We start from the raw sequence: 21718 nt of genomic DNA on the forward strand, positions 1-21718 counted from the left end.
TTCAAGCACCTACATTGAACACCTTCAAGAGTAAATTGGATGCTTATCTTGCTGGGATCCTATGACCCCAGCTGACTTCCTGCCCCTGGGGCGTGGGGCTGGACTCGATGAAACTCCGAGGTCCCTTCCAGCCCGAATGTCTATGAAATCTGTGGAGGCCACTGCAGTGACACTGGTGTAAAACTGGAGTGGGGGACTCAGCCAATAATGTTGCAACCCAGGGGCAATGTTACAAGTTGTCACAATGCATTATCTTGGCACGCTGGATGCATGAACAAGCAGACACGTAACCTCCCCATGGGATGCGTGATCTCTGTGCCAAGCGTCATTAGAAAGGCAGTTTTGCCTCCGTTGCAAGCAAGGTGTCAGATCTGACCGTGGGGTGACTAGTTCCTGCTCTCTGCCCAGGGACTGTTACAGACTGGTGGAGTTTAGCAATGTGCCTGGCACTGCTTTGTTCTCAGCTGCCATTTTTAGTGATTTTTATTTGCAAAATCCCTGATGGGGAGGCAAGGAGGCAGGAAAAAATGGGTAGAACAAGTAGGGTGCTGGAATACAGGGGTGTGATTATGCCGTGCACTGAGCATTTGGCCACAGGGAGCTCAGTGACCGGGGTACTGATGTGACTGCCTGGGAACTCTGGAGGTCTAATCCTGACACCCTCCCAGCTTGGGCCAAGTCACTGTGCCTTTTATCTGTTTGTACAAAGAGGGCAATGGTCCCCATAGGGGCTGAAAGGTCCCTGTGTGCATATAGCGTTTTCTAATGGCTAAATATTATTCCTAGAGAATGGGGACTTAGTTTCTCCGAGGAAGGGAGGATTTCCTCTGTGTGCACAGTAGGTGCATCTACACAAGACGCTAAATGCGCAGTAGACTAATTCCACTGTGCATTAGCATGTCGCAGCAAAAGCCGTGCTATTGTGCTAATGAGCAGTAGAATTAGGATCACTAAAAAGGTGTGTGCCAGCACTGCCGTGCAGTACCACTGGTTACTGTGCATTGAGTTAGTACTTATTATTACAGGTACTAAACTTAAGCCATTTGTAATTACAGTGCATTAATGCATGTGTACATGTGCCCAGTGTTGTTGGCTCAGAGCAGCTAAAGCTCAGGCCCAGCTAATGCAATGCCTCTCTCTGGCTTTGGGGCTCGGGGATGGCCCAGATCAGTGGTCTCCAAAGTGGGGTGCGTGCACCCCAGGAGGTGCGCAAGACGATTCATTGGGGTGCGGGAAGAAAATATTAGAACGTCTATTTATATTTCTTTTTTATCTAAAAAAAATAAGAAAGAAATTAAGCTTTACTAGTATTTAATATACAGATTGACACTGGTGCCCTCACTTGGTCCGCATGTCAGACGGTCACGTGTCACGTATGGTACGCGAGTAGTACATGTATATAATTTATAAATAAATAAATATACATGGATTGGGGGTGCGTGCTCAAAAATTTTTTACTGATAGGGGTGCACGATCAAAAAAGTTTGGAGACCACTGACCCGGATGACCTCTCAAGGTCACAGGATTATAGAGGCTTTGGAGAGGATCTCTGTACATTGAGATAAATACGGGGGATTTCTCTTTCCTGGGAAGCCGTGTTTATCTTCTCAGGGGTCAGGAGTCCAGTACGCATCCTCAATCCCTGGGAGCTCTGAAATAGGCTCCTTGCAGCCATCTTTTGTTAGGAAAAACCTCAAAAGTATTTCTGTGGTCACCACACGGGGCAATGCATGTACACATACACTCCCCATGCACACGTGCACCTCCCTCCCCACCCACACACAAACACAGAGCAATTTTAATTAACTTCCCCAGCCATTGAGAGCTGCTGGTATGAGACTTGTGTGCTCTGACTTGCAAGGAAATGTTCTTTGAGGACTTAAACTGCTTTAGGTAAATACAGCTAATTACTCCACCGTCATTACCCACCTCGAGGATATGTTCAGCCTTGTATTCTCGATCCAGCTGCCGTGAAGTGGTAGAGATCAGGCCTGCCAAGACAGAGGTAACCTTTGAGTTGCAAACCTCACGGTTCATGGCGTGGCACACAACTCTCCTCCAAACCCTCAAGCCGAGCCAAAGACTCCAGCACCAACTACCCTTTTTAACCAAACTGATGGGAAAGGCGAGAAACAGTTAAGAGCAAGTACTTCCTGCCCCCCCGCTAGGAAAGGCAATGGTTTTACAGTCTGGCAGTCCTGCCTGACCTTGCTCAGCCTGGGGGTACAAGACACGTTTTTGTACCCTTGAAAAAACGAGCGGTAAAGTCCGACCGCTGCGAGTTATACCGGGGTTGCCTGCCTGCCTCCCTTTTGGGTTAGCTGCTTGCTAAAGGCCAATCGGCTAGTACCTGCTCCCCACTGCCTATGTTTCTAGCCTGCCTGGTTGTAGTGAAAACCTTGACGTGTGACTGAATGCACCCCACAGGCTCCGAACCCCACATGCAAATTAAAAGGAACTGAATAGGCGTTGCTATTTTTTTTTAATTGTTACTTTTAAGCACATTTCCTGGAGTGGGGGTCGAGGTCTGGCTCCTGATTTTAAATTTTTGGAGCCCTGTGCATAGCTGGTGGGGGGTGTGTGTGTGTGTGCGCGTGTGTGTGCATGCACCTAACTGTCCGTGTAATTCTCCTTGTCAAAGCTGTGCTCAAACCTCTTTTCTCTCCTTCTACCACCTGCTGCAAATCCAATTTATTGGGTTTTTGTTGTTGTTTTTTAGAAAGGCATAGCAAATGCACAAAATGCCCAGGAGCTTTTGTGGAGGTGTTAAAACGGGAACGCTAGTGATTTAATGTGCTGCTTCAGCCCAAAAGGTAGCTCACAGACTGGCCAGATATCATTAGGACTTCCGCTGCACTGTGGATCCCTTTGTGAACGTGCTTTGAAGCTCAGAACGTTTCATATCGCTGCAGAAAGCAGCAAGTAGCTTGGGGCACAGCTCTGGTTAGGAGTTTGAAGCAAGGTTCACAGTTTGACACACAGCAATTACTTGTTCTCTCTGGCGTTGTATGTGTTTGGCACTGGCAGGAACTCAAAACATTTATTTGCTGTTTGTAAAAGCAACTCTTCTTAATGTGTTATAACAAGACTCTCTGAACAGGCTATATGCAATGTATGTCCTGGATTCTTCCGTCCTCCCTGCTCTCCCAAATCTTGCTCTGTGCATCGGAGCAGGAGAAGAAGAGCTAGAAAGAGTCTGTGGCCACCAAGAGACCTTAGACTCACACTTTTGCCATGGAAAACAGTCAGGAAGGAAGTATGTCTATGCTTAAGTGCTGAATCAGGACTTAATGTCACATCAGTGTCATGCTGGATGGTGCTAAAGATGGTGGGTGTGAGAATAGCCCCCTCCCCGTTGCTGCTGCACTACATATGCTGACTGCCATGCAGGTGTCGTGTAGCAATGCCCAGGCCATGCCCTTTGCTTCTCTTCATCTCAGGACTGCTCCATGAGAAGGACAGTGACCTGGTACCTGGCATGCGCAGAGCAGGAGGAAGTGGGCAGGGTGGGCACCATGTGGCAGTGGACTCCAACATGGACCTGCCCCAAGGGGCAGAGTCCTGAGTCCCAGCCATGTGCTGAGATGGCTCAGGGTGGGATGTGGCCCGCAGCTGTCCCCTGAGCTCGGGTGAGAAGGGGGGATCTGGGGTGAGATCGCCCTGTTGGCAAAGAGTTGGTCGCCAAAAGGAGGCAAAGCTGAGACTCTTCTGTGGCTTGGTGGTGGAAGGGGAAACGAACAGGACTGCAGCAGAGTGCCATAGCAGCTGGGAAACTGTGATGGAAGGGGGGGGCAGATACACTGGGACATGCTGGTCACCATTATTCTGTAGTAGCATCACTGGGCACGTCTACACATGCTCATTTACTGCGCAGTAACCAAAATTACTGCTCAGTACAGGTGTGTGTTTACAGGTGCATGCCCGTACTGTGCAGTAAATATGGTGACTTACACCAACTTGAGCGTAAATTTGTTATCTGCATCGTCCAGGTACTAAATTTACGCCTGATTAGTTACTGCATAGTAAGGCACATGTAGATGCCTTACTGCGCAGTAACACTGTGTGTGTGGGCTGACTTGGAACTAACTTTAGTCCCAAGTCAGTCCACATACAGTGTTAATGCGCTTTAATACCTGCATGTGTAGATGCTGGCCTATTCTCGCTTATTGCACAGTAACTTACTGCACAGTAAATTTAAGCTGGTGTAAATGCACATGTAGACACGCCCACTGAGGGCTAAGGGCACATCTACACCTCCTCCACTAGGCACCAACCTTTGTGTGCACTGCCTCCTTTAGCTCCCCAGTGCCCTAAAATCCTTTGTGTTGCACAGAGGACTGAGGTGACTGGTGCCGCCTTAGTCAGGGGGGACACGTGGCCCCCCTCCAACCAGTCCCGCCAAGCGGTGGGGACTGATCTCCATCCTGTCTGGCTTCTTTCACCAGCACCTTCCAGCACTCCTCGCTGGCTCTTTGTGCCTTATGCTTGTATTCCCAGATTGTCCCCCAGCATCTGCAGGACAAGCTCATTTCCCTGCCCTCTGCCCCCCATCTCCTGCCTGGTTGCAGCTACTGATTCCTCTCCATGGTTTGTTAAGCACTCAGTAATGAGATCTGAAAGCTCTCGTGGTTAATGGTTAATGACACAGGTTCGCACAGAGAGCCGTGGGGCTGCGCTCCCCCCACACACGTAAGCTGGAGAAGGCATCCGCATGGATTGCAGCAGCTGAGTGCATGGAGACACAGGGGCTGGGATGGATTCAAGGGAAAACTCAGACTGGTTTTGATTTGCTGCTACTCTGCCCTATGCTCTCTTCACCTGGGGGCTGGAACAGAAGTGGAAAGCGTTGTGGAACGAGCGCTGCCGTCGGTGGTGGTCCCCCAAAGAGACATTCATGTCCTGCTGCTTGTGCTGATTCCTCCAAGCTGGCAACTCACTTCTTCCCAGAAAATATGAAGGGGGAATGTAAGGGCTTTCCTTTCCACTTCGGTAAATGCCGCCTGGCCTTCCTAAGTGGAGTTGATTTTAAACCTAAGGGGGTTTAAAATCATCTCCACTAGTTGGCCCATACCCCAGTGCACAGGATACCTGGACACCCAGTGGGAAGGCGGGATTGCAGGCCTCCAGACTGGGGCTTCAGAGTCAGCTGAGCCCCAGCTCTGATGCAATCGCAGCTGGTAATTCCCAGCCACCTTTTACAGAAGAGTTAATCATTCGGTGGGGAGGCGGCTTTGCAGGATCCCCTTGAAGAGCCAAGCAAAACCTGTTTGCTCCCAGGTTGTCTCCTCCTCTTTACTGTCTTCAGACCAGCCCGAGCATCACTTGCAAATGCACTAATGTCCTGTATTGGCTTCCAAGCCCCAGGCCTTCCCTCCTTTGCGAGGCCAGGGAAGGCCCCTCCTGGAGAGGCTGCCTGCCGGTGCCCGCTTGCGGGTTAGCGGGAGCAGCTCACTTTTGCCTGCAGCCATCGGCTGCCTCTTGCTCATTGTTGAAATAAGGGAAAGGGAAGCAAGTCGTGTTGGGACAGGAGCAGCAAGAGCAACAGCGCCTTGTTGCTGGCTCCCAAGCAACAATAACCTCTGCCGGCAGCCGCGGAGCTGAGCTTTCCCTCCGTCCCCTCTCTTGTCTCCTGCATCCTCTTTCTTTTCTTGTGTCCTCCCTGTTCTCCTCCTCATTAGCCACCCCTCAATTGTTCAGCCCAAATTTTGAGCAAGGAGTAGAATTAGCCACTACGCTCCCAAAGGGGGTGGGGGCTTCTCCATCTACTGCTGTCTTTCAAGGCAATGGGAGGCTTTCTGATTGAGCTCTCTCTTAGCCAAGTCTGAGATGCCAGGCTGACGAGAGGGGTCCCTGCATGGCATGCAAAGGCTTGGGAGGCAGAGGAAGGGATCTCAGTAGCAAAGCAGCTCCGCCATCGCAGATGCGAACCCCATTCGCAGATGCGAATTCGAGCTTCTCTCCAGACACGTTGGAGCCTACCCCCACTCTAGTCCGCCACCCTGGTCACGTTGGGCATGTGGCTGGGGGTCATGTTAGCTGCATTGCTGTCTTGGGGGTGGTGGGCTGCAGAAACTGGCCTGTCTCACCCACCCAAGCTGGATGGCTGCTCACTTGGATCCTTGTCTTTTCCTGATATGCAGGAGGTCAGACCAGCTGAGCGAGTGGTCCTTCCCATCCTCTCGCTCAAATCCCATTCTTTCCATTCATGCTTTCCCTTTTGGGATCCACGGCTCTGAGTCCAAAAATCTGGGAAATTTTGCAGATGTCTGCAGCAGGTTTGCCTGGGGGCTAGGAGCAAAGCCCTGGCCTTGCCCTGCCAGTGTTAATAGGAAACTTCCCGTGGCAGGGGGCAACTTTACCAGCAGGTGCAAGGCTGCACACTTGGCCCCTTACAGTGGGTTAGCCAATGGAGGCAGGAACACCTAGGAAGAGGCTAGCACTTGAATATAGGGACATAGGTGATCAATGCTGTCTCTGAATTGTTACGAATTATGCTAAGCATACTTCATAACAGAATGTGGCCGAGTGCTTCAGACGAAGGCGTAAAAATACCCCTTGATGGACAATTATGGACTGACATACCCAAAGGGGCATGTTCCCCTGCTTCACTTGCGGCAGGGTAGGGTGCAAGGGTGGACAGTAGTCTTATGTAGAGTTTAGATGGGATTGCATGGGTTTGGATAAGGGCTGATCCTGCCTCGGGCAGGGGATGGATTAGATTACCTCTGCAGCTCCCTTCCAGCCCAGCTTCTCTATGATCCTCTAATTCCATCTAAACCCTGACAGTGGTTGACATAACCCTGAATTGTGGGGATTTATATCACCTAGGCAATATTAAATTATTGGATCTCAGATAATAGGGCTTGTTTTTCGTTGTCCATTTCCTTGATCATCCAGGGCAGGCTCCTGCTAAGCTCTTGGGTGCGATGATGTCTCGTGGCAGTGAGTTGTGCAGGTTATGTATTGAAACAACACGTGGCTTTCGAGATGGCACAGATGTCCCCCGTTCCCAATGTGATCGGTAGAGGGGGGTCCCTCAGGGCGGGGCATCTTGGCATGGGCGTCACCTCTTGAAGCCATCGGGTCTGCCCTGCACATTGCCAGCGAGGCACAAAACACGGCCCCTGCAGCCATTGTCCAAACGTAAAGAAGCAGACGCATTTCAGGCTCCCGTTGTCTGTAGGAGCCCTGCTCCAAGCAGGTTTGCTGCAGAGATGAGCCTCACAACTGAGATTTGCAGCTCCAGTTCCTAATGCCAAGAGTCAAGTCCAGGAATGCGAGGGTTGGTAACAAAAGCCTGAGGATTTGCAGCTGGAACAAACCCAAGCAGGTAGAGGCTTGTTGAAGAACCATGAGGGTAAGAAACTTGAGACTCGGGGCTGGCCTTTCAATTCAGGCGAGGACTTAAACTCCGGTGTCATCAGCCTGTCTGCGCTGAATGCAGCCCTCTGTTTGGAGATGAAAGAGGGAAATGGCTGCACGCAAGTATTGCCTACCCCGTGCAGCTGGTCTTAGAGAAGCCCGTTGCTTCCTACCCCTGTGACCGTCAGCTGGAGAACGTGTGCTCCGCGGGGAAGAGCAGCAGAACAGAGGCATGAAATCCTGCTTAAATCATTGCCCGTGGTGGGAGAAGACGATGGGGACCTGACGTACCAAGGGAGCCATGGAGCAGCTGCAGCTGACACAAGTGTGGGCCAGATGTGCAGTTTTAAATCAAAACCTTGACACCCCCCAGCTGCATTGCTTGCCATGTCTTTAAGAGGATCCCACTAACCAAGAGACAAGGAGCTGTGAGTTCTTCGCCATGCTGATGCCCTCCAGGACAACCCTTCCTCACGGGCCCTGGATCCCACTCAGTACCCAAGAAGGACTCTTTTGTGAGGTGCAAACCCCATGTCAGCATCTGAACATGTTTCCATCGCAAATGATGTCTCAAGTCCTGCCTGCAGGGTTGGGCTGGAGATACTCCATTGCCGGTGGCATGAAGTCTTCGTCTTCGTTTTCATAGATTCATAGATGTTAGGGTTGGAGGGGACCTCAGTAGGTCATCATTTTCTAATGCTTTCCCCCCTCTTTGCTGGCTTTTCATTTACTCTCCCTCTTCCTCCCTGCCTTTTCTCAGCAGGCCACGAGTGGGCAATGTTTCAGGCTAGCGCAGGGCAGGCTCCTTGTGCAGGGGGCATTCCCAAGGGCGGCCTTTTGAACTCCTCTAACTCTGAGAGAGCAAAGGAAAGGGCTGATTTCCCATGTAGCCATGACATAGGTCTGCAATAGGTAGCGTGCAGGCCAGACCGAGATCACGTTATCTCCATGTTGTCACGCAAAGTTAGGGCTGGGTGCAGATCGGCGCTTACGGGCGCCTGGGTTTATGCTGTGGGCTGCAAAGACATGGATCCAATCTCATGGATTCAAACGCTGCACTGTTGCAAAACCTTCTTCAGGCTAAGTCATGGAGGCTTAGCAAGTGGGCGTCAGGCAGAGCTGGGGTTTGGCTGCCCTTCCTGCTCCTCTCTCAGCAGAGGCACCAAGGCCTGGAAGGTCCCAAGGGTTGCGATACTACCTCGCCCCGGGAAGAGGGGGTCCCCAATGCTGGGGATGGTTTGGGAGAGCGGGGCAGCTATGGGAAGTCCTTCAGCCCACAGAGCTGTCTGCTCACCCCCTTTCACCAGCAGTGGAAACCAAAGCCCCAGCATGCCTGGCTCTATCCCACCAGATGGATGCCTATCTCCCAGCAGGCCCAGTCTCCCCTGGAGGCTGAACGCTGCTGGGGGAGAGATCTGGAAGAAAACTGGGGGTGAATTATGGTGGTGGGGCTGTGATGGCAGGATCCTTAGGTGCCTGGATGCAGCCAAGCACCTTTGACAATAATATGCATGTGTCCCCTAATGCAGGCACCAGCCTTTGGTGCAGCAAAGTGGGGAATGGATCTTGTCTTTTTTTTTCCTGCCTTCTCCTTTTTTTATTTCTCCAAAAGGAAGTTTTTACAGTCCTTTTCCAATGAGCTCTGCTTGCGTTCCCTCCTACCATCAAAGGGCATAGCCGGTTCTTCCCTTCTCTCTGCATCCTGGGTGCATTGGCTGGCTCTTGGGACTGAGCCATGTTTCACTGTAACACAAACCCTTATTTGCCTGGGTTTTACTGGGGCAGGTGAGGAGCCTCACATCCTGGGCTGTGTCAGTCCCTAACTTTCAAAACTCCCCTTCCAAATGTGCTGTTGGATCATGTCCCGAACCCATTAGGTTGCTTCTCTTCCCCTCCAGTCTTAGCTGAAATCGCGTGACTCACAACAATAGCCTCTGTGGTTTCCTCTTGAAATGAATCATGGCTCAGAACAATGCAGGGAGAGTGAGACTTTCCCAGTCAAGTCTGGACGCAAGTTCACCCGCTCCAGACTGGTCTTCTGTTGTGGGATGTCCATCCAGAGGCAGCATGGAGGCATCTGGATCATGCAGACCTCCACTGAAACACTGCTGGTTTGGAAAAGCCCTTCTACAACTTCTCATGGGCTTTTTACTTTTTTGTAAGAAAAGATGAGCATTTTTGGGTGGGAAAAACTCCATTCCGAATAGAAATCTAGACTTTTTTTGGGGAAAAATAACCCTCTGGGACTGGCTTAATAGCTCTAAAGACTTCATGGTGCCACATATTTCTCCAGGTCCTGTTTCCCTTTTGACTTCTGGTGTAGGTGAAGTCACTCAATTTAGGTTGCGTTAGGAAAATCTTCTAACTTTGCTTTGTGTAACCATCATGGTTTCGGAGAGGCTCAAGTGAATCCCCATGTTAAAGGTGTCCAGGTTGTAGCTGTGTTGGTCCAGTGGAAAAAGCAATCAGGACTTGTGGTCGAGGTGATATCTTTTGTCTTTTATTGAAATCCAGTTGGTCTAATAAAAGATATCACCTCGACCACGGGTCCTGATTGCTTTCCCCACGTTAAAGATATACATTGTCGCTGATGACAAAGAGCATCGTCCCTCATCTCAGCAGCACCTTGCCGCTGCTCACCTCAGGGTATAATATTTGTAGCTATTTCAATGGAGCAAGTAGTATATTCCTTTCCACACAGTGAAATCAGCATTGCTTTTACAATACGGTGCCTACAGCCCAAAAACTTAGACAAGCTGTGACTTTCTCTGGCAGCAGCAATGAATGGCTTCTTTATAATTATGCTCCGTACTTGCCTATAAACTGAGCGATGCATGCCAATGTTCCCAGGCAAGCCTTGTGGTTTGGATGACATGCAAGTCAAAGGGATGAGCAATGAGTCCTGATGAGGTTTGGAAGCCGGTCCCTGAACTATTCGAGCTTGGGATTGAAAGGCGAGACCTTCCCCAAGTGCCCACGCGATAAGATCAGCACTTGAGTTTCTTACAGGGCTGATGAGAGCATCTCTCATCACATGCAAATAACCCCTGAGATGCAGGGTTTGGAGAGTGGAGGATGGGAGAAAGCTCATGCCTGAGCGCCTCGTTTTTTGCAGGGCTGCAGGTGGCAACAAGGGGCTTGGCTGAGAGGCCAGCTGGCTCTTCAGCAAACATCTGGATTTTGTCACTGCCATTGCTTCTACATGAGAATACTTCCACATTACTTCCTCACAGAGGCTGTAGCATCTGGAGGCTGGGCGACTGGTCACAGGTGACCCATGGGGCTGATAAGGGGAGGGAGACTCGATGGGTGGGAGGGCTAGGAGTCCCACCCCGTGGTGTTCCCTAGCACGCCCCGTTGTCCTCTCAAGAGCATTGTACAAGGTCAGTAGAAGGGATCTGCACTTGTCTAGTGGCACATCATGGAGAGAGAGCAATTTTCTTGCTAGGCTGCTCTGAACTTGCTCCCAGCACCTACTTTTGAGCCCTCTGACGCTGGCAGGTCTGAGAAAAGGCACTGGGGAGTTGTGTCCTCTGCACACTTCTGGTTCAAGGGAGCATCAGGGGCTTTGGGTGGGTGGGGAGCACTCAGTCCTGTGCTCTCTAAGCCCACACTGGCACGGACAAGCCCTATGAGTCTCTCCTGGCTGTTCCCTTTGGAGTCTTTCTCTACTTGCATGTTGCTCTTGTCCCCTAAACAACCCCAGATGCTCAGCCCTGCGGTATCTTTCCCTTGGGAGCCCCTGAATTGCACTTCTCAACCAGCAACGGGGGTGGTTGGAGGAAGCCAAGGGGCAACATGCTAATTTGCACGCCCCTTCCATGGAGCCAGCTCCTGTCGCAGTCTGAGAGCAAGGATATAAGTACGGTGCAGACCTGCAACCCACTGCACTAGTCTGATGACACTCCCCTTGGCCCAGTGCCACTAATTAATCTCATTACATCCTCAGACGCTTTGCTTTTCCTCCCTCTCTTTCCAAGGGTGGATCTAATGAGGGGTGTGGCAAGGCTTTTGCTATTAGACGGCCCCATGTCAGAGCCACTGTAATAGTCTTAGGGACTGTTTACACGAAACATCGGTGGGCTTTGGAAGACTCTAAGTGATCTGCCAATTAATCCCTGAGATGAAAGACACGGTCTAGGCAGATGGCAGAGCAAGGCTAAAGTGATATTGGTAGCAAACCCAAACCCCGTTAGAGTCATCTTGCATAAGTAATGCCTCATAGCGATCGTTCTGGTCCATGAACAAAGTCACTTCCGTTGGGGCAAGTCCTACTGGTGGTGATCTACGTGCTACTGGCCTCTGTCGCACAACCATGCATTTGGTTCTCAAGAAGAATAAAACCAATTATTTGAATCTCTTTGCTCTATATGCCCTTGGGAACATGAATGCTACTGCTTTTTGAGAGCCACTTGGCTGCAGTTAAAACTGTGACAGCTTCCAGAAGTATGGATGGGCCTCTCAACAGACTTTGCGATGCGGGTTTTGGACATAGGAAGCAGCTGCAGTCGCATGAAACACTGCTTTAGAGATGAGCTCTGCACACTACCCTGCACTGGTTATGCTCTCAGAAGCCCTGAGTGTGCAACACAGGGTTTAAAATGCAGACACTGGGTGTGTTCAGTCCTTACCTGTGCCAGGGTGAATGGCGAAGAATCCCTGGGGGTTTCCATTTAGGATGTGGAAAGTCAACTTCCCTTTGGAGCTGGAGTCCGGGTCACTGGCATCAAGCTGCAGGACAGAGGTGTTTGGTGGAGAGTTCTCCATTACAGCGGTATAAAAGACAGGTCTGGACATCAGGGGTGGGTTGTCATTGATGTCAGTGACCTCAAGGTAAATCTCAGTCACAGAGGACAGAGGAACAGATCCTAGGTCCACAGCTAACACGGTCAGCCAGTAGTGAGAGGTGGCCTCTCGGTCCAGTGGTCCTATGGTCACGATTGTACCTGGAAGAGTTAAGTAAGCTCTTATCATGGGCTCAGAGAAGTCCAACAAACCCAAAGAGTGTTACCCTTAAAACTGATGTGATTAAATGTGGCTGTGATCCACTACCAGGTCTGGATTACTATGGAGGACATCTCTGTCTCCTCACTGAAATGGGTGCCTACCCTATAGGAATTATTTTCGAAGTAGAAACGGCATGCCTTGAGGGTGGCCGGGGATGGAAAAGACCAAAGAGTTTGTTGGGATCAGGGCTGGGCTGGGTGGACGTGGTTTCAATTGGCCACCGCTGCCACAAGTGGTTTTAGTCCTCCTGAAATTTTCTGAATAATTTTGCCAAATAAGAAATCATTGGGATTAGATTTACTGTAGCAGGGAAGGAGAAGGGGCCTCTGTTTTTTTGTTTTAACCAATGGCTCAGTCATTAGGCCACTTGCCCCAGGTAATGAAGGTTCAATGCCTTCTTCTGCCTGTGTGGATTTGAACCCAGCTCTCCCATTTATCCTGGGTGAGCATCTCACCATCACTTATGGGGTGGGGAGGTTTCAACCCCAGGCTCCCCGCCTCCCCAGGTGAATGCTGTGACCCCCAGGCTACAGATATGCAGCTTCTCTCTGGTTGAAGGAACATCTCAGTCATGCAGCATCAACACGAGAGGCTGAGTGCACCCCACTGCAGATTGCCCTGTTGCAGACAGGTTGGGGTACGCTTGCCAATGTTGTGGGTCTGGAGCCCCTCAGTCAAAGGACAGGCTTGAAGCTGATTCTCCAACAGCCCGTGTGAATATCCTACCCAAGAAATCCCGGAGTGTGGCCAATGAAGGCCAAGAAGGGATGTGGAAAGGGTCACCGGAGCACAGTCTAATGCTAATCACGCTGCGTGGCTTCTCCTAGTAGGGCTGTTAGGAACTTTGCCTGGTTTTGGAAGGTCTCTTCCCATCATGGAGACCCTAAAGAGGAGGTCCAAGCTCTGCCTGCCATGTTGCACTCCCGTGAACAGGTATATCTGGCAAAAAACCCACAGGCTTTGCAAACAGCTTAGGATCCAGAAGGGCTCTGCTAGTCACGGGGCATCATTTAAGCCAGTCTCTAAGTTGCCCCTGACACGAGGTGGTCATTACTCTGAGAGATGTGAATGTGTTGAATCTGCATGTGTGGCTATTAAGTTATTTTTCAGTTGAATCTGCTGATGGCAATGCTTTACTTGATTTACAAAGTTTTACAATATATTCTATGCCTACCAGGCTAGCAGTACTCTTTCCCACACTTGTAGGAGTCTGTATTTACTGGTGAATGCCTTGGACAAACATAACAATTACCTGTGTCCTTCTCGATACGGAAGACAGACAGGCCAGTGCCCTCACGGATGAAATACTGGAGCTCTCCATCCTTCCCCTTATCAGCATCCTGTGCGGTGACCGTCACAACTGATGTCCCCTCGGGGCTGTTCTCTTGCACCCAGCCGGTGAACACGAAGGAGGAGAAGCGAGGAGGGTGCAAGTTCTCATTAACATCCAGGACGGTGACTTCCACGTGGCAGAGGGACGAGCGGGAGAGAGGCTTTCCCCCATCGCTGACCTGCACGGTCAGATTATATGAGTCCCGTTTCTCATAGTCTAGCTCCTTCCCCAAGCTGAGAGCCCCCGTCGATCTGTCCAGGTGGAACACCTTCTCCTGGTCATTGAGGAAGCTGTACGCCACCTCGCCCCCAAGGCCAGTGTCCGGATCAAAGGTCTCCAGGAACAGCAGGATGGCCCCAAGGGGCAAGTCCTCTGGGACCTTCACCATGCTGAGGTCCGGGATGCAGCGTGGAGCATTGTCATTGACATCATCCAAAGTCACAACCACATCGGTGACTGAAAATAGTGGATGGCCCATTGTTGGCTGGTCCCTTGCTTCTATTTTGAGCACATAGCGAGGCCATAGTTCTCTGTCCAGGGGTCCAATCACTGTCACCTCCCCACTGACGCTATGGATGGCAAATTTATCTGTGGGGGTCAAGAGGGTGTATTTTACCCTTCCGTTGTCATCTGTATCCACATCCTCTGCTTTTACTTGTGCTATTGTTGTCCCTGTTGTTACGTGTTCGGGTATCGCCACCCAGTATGCACCTTGTGGGAATTTAGGGGCATTGTCATTGGCGTCCAACACATTCACCGCCAGGAGTTTCCATGCTGACTTCTGCGGCGTGCCGAGATCATACACAGTAACGTTAAGGATGTAGAAGCTTGTACGCTCATGGTCTAAAGGAGCAAACACCTGAAGGAGACCCGTTTCTGCATCAATAGTAAAGCAGCTGTCCTCATTCCCATCAGAGATCACATACACCAATTTGCCACTGAAGCCAGCATCAGGGTCAACAGCTACCAAGTCCACGATGGTGGAGTTGACCAGGACAGTCTCCAGGATATCGATAGATCTTGGGAAGGTATCATCAAATTGCGGTGCATGATGGTTGATGAGATACAGGTTCAGAGTTGTTTCATCCTCTTGGCCTTGGCCTTGAGACTGAGACTCGATGGAGTGGATGATTGTCTCCGTCAGCTGCTTCAGCACCCCTGTCTCCTCACACTGCATTTGGACTGGGAAACCTTGGCTGACCACGGTGATGTTCACAGAGGTGGGCAGAGCATAGTTCTCTCCATCGGTAGCAGTTATTTTCAGAGAGTAGAAGGGCGGTCGTCCCACTGGGAGGTCCCTGAGGGAGGTGCTCAGGGAGATGACTCCAGAGATGGGGTTCAGCTCAAAATGCCGCAGCTCGTTGCCAGACATGATTTCATATCTAACGTGCTGCAGCTCATCGATATCAATGGCAGAGACCATGGCCACTGCACCCCCGATCGGTAGGTCCTGGGGGATGCTTCCATTGCAGTTGGCCTTCTCAAACACAGGGGCGTTGTCATTTAGGTTGCTTAACATGAGGGAGACATAAACCTCTGTCTCGTGGCGGAAGGGCGAGCCCCAGTCTGCAGCCCAGACACGCAGGTGGTACCATCGCTGCATCAGTTCATAGTCCATTGGCTTGGTGGTGGAGATTGTGCCTGAATATGGGTCAATGACAAATGGAACGGATTTCTGGTTGGCAATAGTGTAGGTGACAAAGCCGTTCTCCCCATGGTCCTGATCGGTAGCTCTCACTGTTAGGACACTGGTGCCGGAAGAAAGGTTTTCATCAAAGTTGCTGTGGTACGAAGACTGAGTAAAGCTTGGAGCATGGTTGTTGCAATCAATGATGTCAACAACAACGGTGGCGAAGGCATGACTGTTGGCAGTTGTCACTTCAAGTTCAAACTGAGGCTGCTCATGGAAGTCCATGAATCGGACTGTCGTTATCAGCCCGGTGCGAGGGTTGATTTTAAAACTTGTGCTGTCGGGAGAGGGTTTCAACATATATTTCAGATTTGGAAAGACTGGGGTGATTGCAACCTTAGCAACGTGGCTCCCCGGTGGGGAGAATTCGCTGAGCTGGACCTTGTACACGTCTTTCTCAAATCTGGCTGAGACGTGTTTGGAAGGAGGGATGTGAATAACCCTAACTGGAGAGTGGAGGGGTGGTTTGCTCTTGTCCTTGGCTTGCAGACTGAGATTGAAACCCAGTGGGTTATTCAGCCAGTTAATCTCTTTGGTTGACACTATCGTGAACTCATTGCTCCCGACATATGATTTGATAGCTTTGAAATGCCTCCCTGGATCGCCACCCACAATGTCGACTGAATCTATCCCACTTTCTGAGCCATATGCCTCCACCAACAACGTTGCATAGAGAAAGTCTTCAGTTGAATCAGGTGGTGTCACCGTCACGGACGAAATGGCTGGGGGCTTCTCGATAGATGGCTCCACTTGGACCACTAGACTAGCCAGGTTTCCAAACCCGTTGCCCTCTGAGATCTTCCTCATCCTGTCCACAGCCAGGACCTGCAGCTGGTGCTTCCCTCGGTGGGTAGCATTCAGCCTACCAGCGGTCATCACAACCCCGCTGGTGGGATGCACGGTGAACAAGTGCGACCAGGTGTTGAGAGCATAGTAGAAATCTGCATTCTGACCTAGGTCGGCGTCCGTGGCGCTGACCACACCAATCGTGGTTTTTAGAGGCGTGTCTTCTCGGATGGCGACTTTGTACGAGGGGGGTGAAAAGAGAGGTTTCAGGTCGTTTCGGTCCAGAATGTGGACCAACACTTTGGCCCACACTTCATAGGCAAAGCTTCTCTCGGTGGCTTGAATGATCAGCATGTAATTGTCCTTCACCTCCCTGTTCAACAGCGCTGTGTTACCACTCCTAGTCCTTATCCTCAAGAAGCAGAAATCCCCAACAACGTGCTCCTCAGTTTTAAAGAGGCCACTGTTGTCCCCAGAAGCTATTCGGTATCGGATGACCCAGTCGGGGTCTTTCATGTAGATGCCCATTTTGACGTAGCTCTCGACGTAGGTCTTGGGGGCCGAGTTCTCGTAAATAGTGGCGTTGTAAAAGAGGTGGGTGAAGTGCAGCGGGGAGGGGTTGCCTTTCTCTGAGCTCCCACCTTGGGTCGTGAAAAATACCAGAATAACTAAGCTGAGGACGCACCTCGTGGTAACAGCTTCCATGGCAGGGTGTCCGCTCAAGCCCTGAAGAGAGACAAAGAGAGCAGTTAGAGAGCAGCTAATGTGGAGCAGAGACAGTTTTATTCAGGCCCATGTGTTACAGCCAAAGGAGCATCCTCCATGACCTCTCTTCTCTTCCCTCCACTGGCACAACCATTGAATATCTCTGTTCCTCATTGTTACTTTCTGCTTCTCTTTCCCCTCCTGTGGTTGGTCCTGCGGGCCCCAGCCCTGGCTCACCCCAACCTCCACATCCTCTGCTCCTGCTCTCCAGCCGTGGAGTGTCTAAGGGAGAAGACAGGTTGGCTTCCTCCGTTGAAATGTCTTCTCTCCTCTTCCAGCTCTGCCGTTCCCTCACTAAGTCATCTCTTCTTTGTGCAGCCTCATTGACTCCCCCGTCTGCGATCCCAGCTGCCTTTCCTCCATCTCTCACTCATTGCACAAGCCCTCTGCTCTCTAGCCTGCATTTCTCCCTCCCATTGGCGATGCATGGGGTTGTGCACATGGGTGCACGTGCACCCCTTGAGATTGGCCGTGCACCCCCTGGAAGAGGCAGCCACGAAACTGGACGTGCACTTCCGGTTTCGCTGCTGGCTTGGCAATTGGCCGCTGGGAGACCTCCCCTCCCACCCCCTTGGCAATCTGGTGCCCTCCCAGACTTGGGAGGCACCAGTCGCCCATGCTTCCTCCTGACTGGATTTTGCCAACGTCTTCCGAGAGATATCCAACAAAATGTGACCTTGGCCTTCCCCCTCCCCTTGGCTTCCTTTCCGCCCCACTTCCCTTCATAGAGCTCCTCTTCTTCCCTGTCACAGGGGAAGACATTTCTTGTCTGCCCCTTCTCCTCTTTTCATCCCTCCGCTTACCCCAGGGACCCCCTCTCGCTTCATTTCCCTTGCACCAACTCTTGCCCCTTCTTCTACTCTTCTCTTCACTTCTTGTTCTCCTCTGGGTCTTTGTCCTCACGACACACATGGACATTAATCTTTCCTATCTTGAAAGGATCTGCCTCTGGATGCGTGTGCCTCTCCATATCCCTTCTTCTTTTCATGTCAAAGCTCCTTCCAGAGCCGAAGCCAACTGCACTTGACTGGATCCGCCCTAGCCGGCATCTCTGAAGTTGCTCCAAACTGGCCTTCTCCCAGCTGGTTCTCAAAACCAGTGCTCCACCCGCATGCTCCGGGGCCTGTCAGTCACCTAGGACAGTCAGCCATCCTCCTCTCATCATCCTATGGCTACATCGTCCTCCCTAATTGTTCCTTCACCCCATCCAGGAGAGGATCCTCCTTATCTCTGCTTCCACTTTCCACAGGACTTTGTCCTTTCTCCTCCTCCCTCCGCACCTTCTCTCCACAAGCACAAATTCAACTACTACCTCTCTACAAATTGCTCCCGGATCTGCTTCTCTCCTCAGAGCATTTCCCCCGGTCCCAAGCAAACTTCCAGGAGGCCTCTCTGACTTCTCCTTGTGGACGTCTAACCGTCAGCCAAGGTCAATGTCGCTAAAACCGAGCTCTTAACTTCCCCTCCTCCAAGCTCCCTGCAGCCGCCTTTCTCAAGCACTGCGGACACCATTGCCATCTCTTCTGCACCACTTTGACTCGGATTTTTGTCCTCTGCTCTATAGTCCTTCCAAAGTGCTCCCTTTGCTCTTACAACTCTGAGGCAACCCTCAGAAAATGCCAATTCTTTTTTTTTTGACCATAGAAAATTAACAGACCAAGTCTTCTGTTGCAAAGAACTCCACAAGACTTTTAACACTGTGGGTTCCTATCTTATGAATCATGTTTGCACACCTAACAGTGCAAACATTGTGTGGCATCCCTGAAAGGATCTCCAGGCACCTTAGCATGCCATGGTCCCCTGGTTGAGAGTCACCGATATACAGTGATATCCTGTGTCTTCCTGAAGCCCTGTTGGTGGACAGTGAGATTTCTCTGCTAAATACCAAGACTTGACTCTTGGAGCAGAAGCTACAAGGATTGCACACCCAGCGTCAGGTCCCACCATTAGCATCATCTGCCACATTATTTATCCTCCTGCATGCTGTGGGCCAGTGCCAACACATGGGACTACAGTGCCACAAGGATGCAATATCAGTGAAGACACTGGGCAGCAGATGTATGATTAGTATGGATGTATCTTGTATTTGGCAGTGGTTTTTGAAGTCAGGGTGTTGGGTTGTTGTTTTTTTTTTTTTAATAAAGCCAAATGAATGATCTTGTACTTGCATTTGGGACTGGAAGTGGTAATTCTTGAATTCACTGGTAATTCAAGCTAAATATAGATGCATATACTTCCCCTGGATATACTGAGAGATCTCTATCTGGTGATCTTTCTTCCTGTTTTGGATTTGTATTGTATATCAAGTGCCTGCCAGTCACTTGGCACCTTCCTGATTCAAACAAGGAAGACTTGTTTTTCCAGACGCTTTTACAAGACTCATCATTTTAGAAGTGAGAACCCATTCGGTTTCCAAGTCAAGGCAAACACTAGAAACAAATGATCTGAATGTACACATATGCCCCTTTGGAAAACACGCAGATCATATTCTCTTGCCGAGAAAGCTCATTCTTGACAAATAAAGGATTGTAAGCCAGATGCTATCTATCACTCAGATCCAGTCCTCATTAATACATAAAGAGCTGTCATCCAGCGGTCTCCCTAACTGATGTTTATTCTGTTTTTTTTAGAGCAAGATGGTTAATGTTTAAGCTGTAACAGATTTGCCTTGGCTTAGAGGGGAGTGCAAATATTGGAACGAGAAGCCCAAGTGAATGTGATTGACTTGTGGCAGGACTGAAAAATGAAAGGTTTTTTTTGCTGCTATAATGTCATTGCTCTTCCCCAAAGCTGGACCAGTTTCCAGATATTGAGCAAACCATTCAACCCTGGGAGGTCAGGGCTAATTGATCCAGAAAGGCGTTTGGTTCCTTCTACACCTGACAGCCATGCTCTTCAAAGGTCTGCCTGTTACTTAACGAGGCAAAGGAGGTGGGCAGCAAGCAGGGACTTGTTGGAAGCTGCTCCCTTTCAAACTTGCAGTGTGGCTGCACCTCAAAAGAAGAGAAGCATGTCCCATAGCTGCAAACCAGGAAGGCTTTCTGTTGCACATGACACCTGAGTGTAGAGTAGCACAGTAATAAGAGGAGTGAAAGGGGGGCATCGTGACTTAGGAAGACAGAGTTTGCTAAATAGCACTAGGCCTTTGGTCCTTTAAATCTCCCCAACGGAGCCAATGCCTCCTGCTTTTGCATAGGCCCAACATTTCCTTCCTGGCCCCTGCCCTTCTCAGCCTCTGCCCTTAGGCGTGCTGCTTAATTCCCCTGAAGTCAGCATGTGCCACGGTATATTGCAAACGTAACTCCGGCTAAGTCTGAACCCACCCCGTGCGTGTGTCTGAGCAGTTCTCGGAGCAGGGAGAGGAAAGGCATGTCTGTTTTCCTTGTTAAGTTCCTATGGATTTCCCCCCATTTTGTCCTGGAAGCTCAAGTCTCAGGATATTTAAGGACCGCCAGGACCACGGTGTGCAAACAGCCGAGCTAAAACTTCAGAGTGCAAACAGGGTATACCAAAAAAAAAAAAAAGTATGTGTTTCAGGATGCTTTTACACTAGGCTATGAAGTTTAGTGGAGGACTTTCTCTCTCCTATGGCATGGCTCGCTAGGAGACCAACGGTGATTGAATTGAGCAGATTTTTGCAACTTTTAAAGAACTAATTTGCTATTAAAAGTCTGGGCCCCTTACTGCTTTCCTCCTTCTTGATTCCCTTTGGTTTTGCAATGAGAGAAGACTCAGCAGTTGAGCTTGTGAGCAGGCCACACACAACGTGGGTAACGTTTCTCAGCTCCGATTCCTGGCCGGTTTAACCCTCAGAAGAGGCAACAAGCTCTGTTAGGAGCAGAGGGTAACCGGGTTATGAAGAAATCAGTCCGCTTCCTGTTGAGCGTCACGGGGCAGGTCATCCTTCCCCCCCCCCCGGCGCTGCCAGCAGGAGCTGGTGGTCGTTCCCCTTCAGGTCGTCGTTCTTGCTTAGGCTGCTGGTTTCGGCTCCACCAGATGTTTTCTGCCAGCTGGCACTGTGAGATTTGGGGTCTGTTTGGTAACGAGAGAGATGGGAAGGGAAAAGGGAAGATGTTGCGAGGACTTTGGTTCCATTTCATTTCCGTTTCCACGTGTTTCCGTTTCCGGGTGTTCATGGTGCCTGGAGAGCAAAGACCTTCTGAGACCGTGCAAAGGAAAAGCTTTCTTCTGTAGGTCACAAGCATGTTGCTCCACTGAGAACATTTGCCAGGCTGGAAATGTGAAGTAGCTGAGGACTTTGTTCTTGCAAAGTGCTCTGAGGTGGAGGGGATGCAGGGTTAGGAGCTATGGCTGATGTCAGAAAACATCTGGACTCTCAGATTCATAGACTCACAGAAAATTCAGGTGGGAAGGGACCTCGGGAGGTCACATCTAGTCCAACCCCCTGCTCCAAGCAGGACCAGCCCCAGCTACATTACTCCAGGATTTGCTCCCAGGGTGCTAATGTTTCTGGGGACTGAAGGGCGGCGGAGCACACCTGTCCACCTGAATCCACAGGCGTGCCTCATACCCATGCCCTTCCCACCTTCTACATAAGGGAAGCTACCCAGAAAGCTGCTCTCAAGCCCTGGGTGGCAAGGGGGACAAGCCTGGAGCAGGGTCATGGGTGACCTTCTGGGTTTGCAGTGTAGGGCAGACTGGGATGGGTGGCAGTGTCCAGGCCTCTGCGTGCTGGGACCTACCGCTCCCGGTCCAGGGAGCTTCAGAAAGAAGAAACGACAGCTGTCCTCATCCCTAGCAGCTCTGTATTCCCA

The 21718-nt window shown here is 50.6% G+C and overlaps 1 protein-coding gene across 2 annotated transcripts in view; it reads right to left on the reverse strand.

The window, feature by feature from the left end:
• The window catches only part of FAT2 (FAT atypical cadherin 2), a 67797-nt gene that overhangs the window by 36017 nt on the left and 10062 nt on the right, over positions 1-21718 (reverse strand). For both annotated transcript variants that reach the window (XM_019535252.1, XM_019535251.1), the window contains exons 2-4: positions 13622-16904; positions 11994-12308; positions 1930-1991 (exon numbers count right to left, since the gene is read on the reverse strand). In XM_019535252.1, coding sequence (XP_019390797.1) covers positions 1930-1991; positions 11994-12308; positions 13622-16883 — 3639 coding nt within the window. In that variant the 5' untranslated portion in view covers positions 16884-16904. The remainder of the gene's footprint in view (positions 1-1929; positions 1992-11993; positions 12309-13621; positions 16905-21718) is intronic.

Source organism: Crocodylus porosus, unplaced genomic scaffold, assembly GCF_001723895.1.
Source record: "Crocodylus porosus isolate Cpor-Errol unplaced genomic scaffold, CroPor_comp1, whole genome shotgun sequence".
Lineage (NCBI taxonomy): Eukaryota > Metazoa > Chordata > Crocodylia > Crocodylidae > Crocodylus > Crocodylus porosus.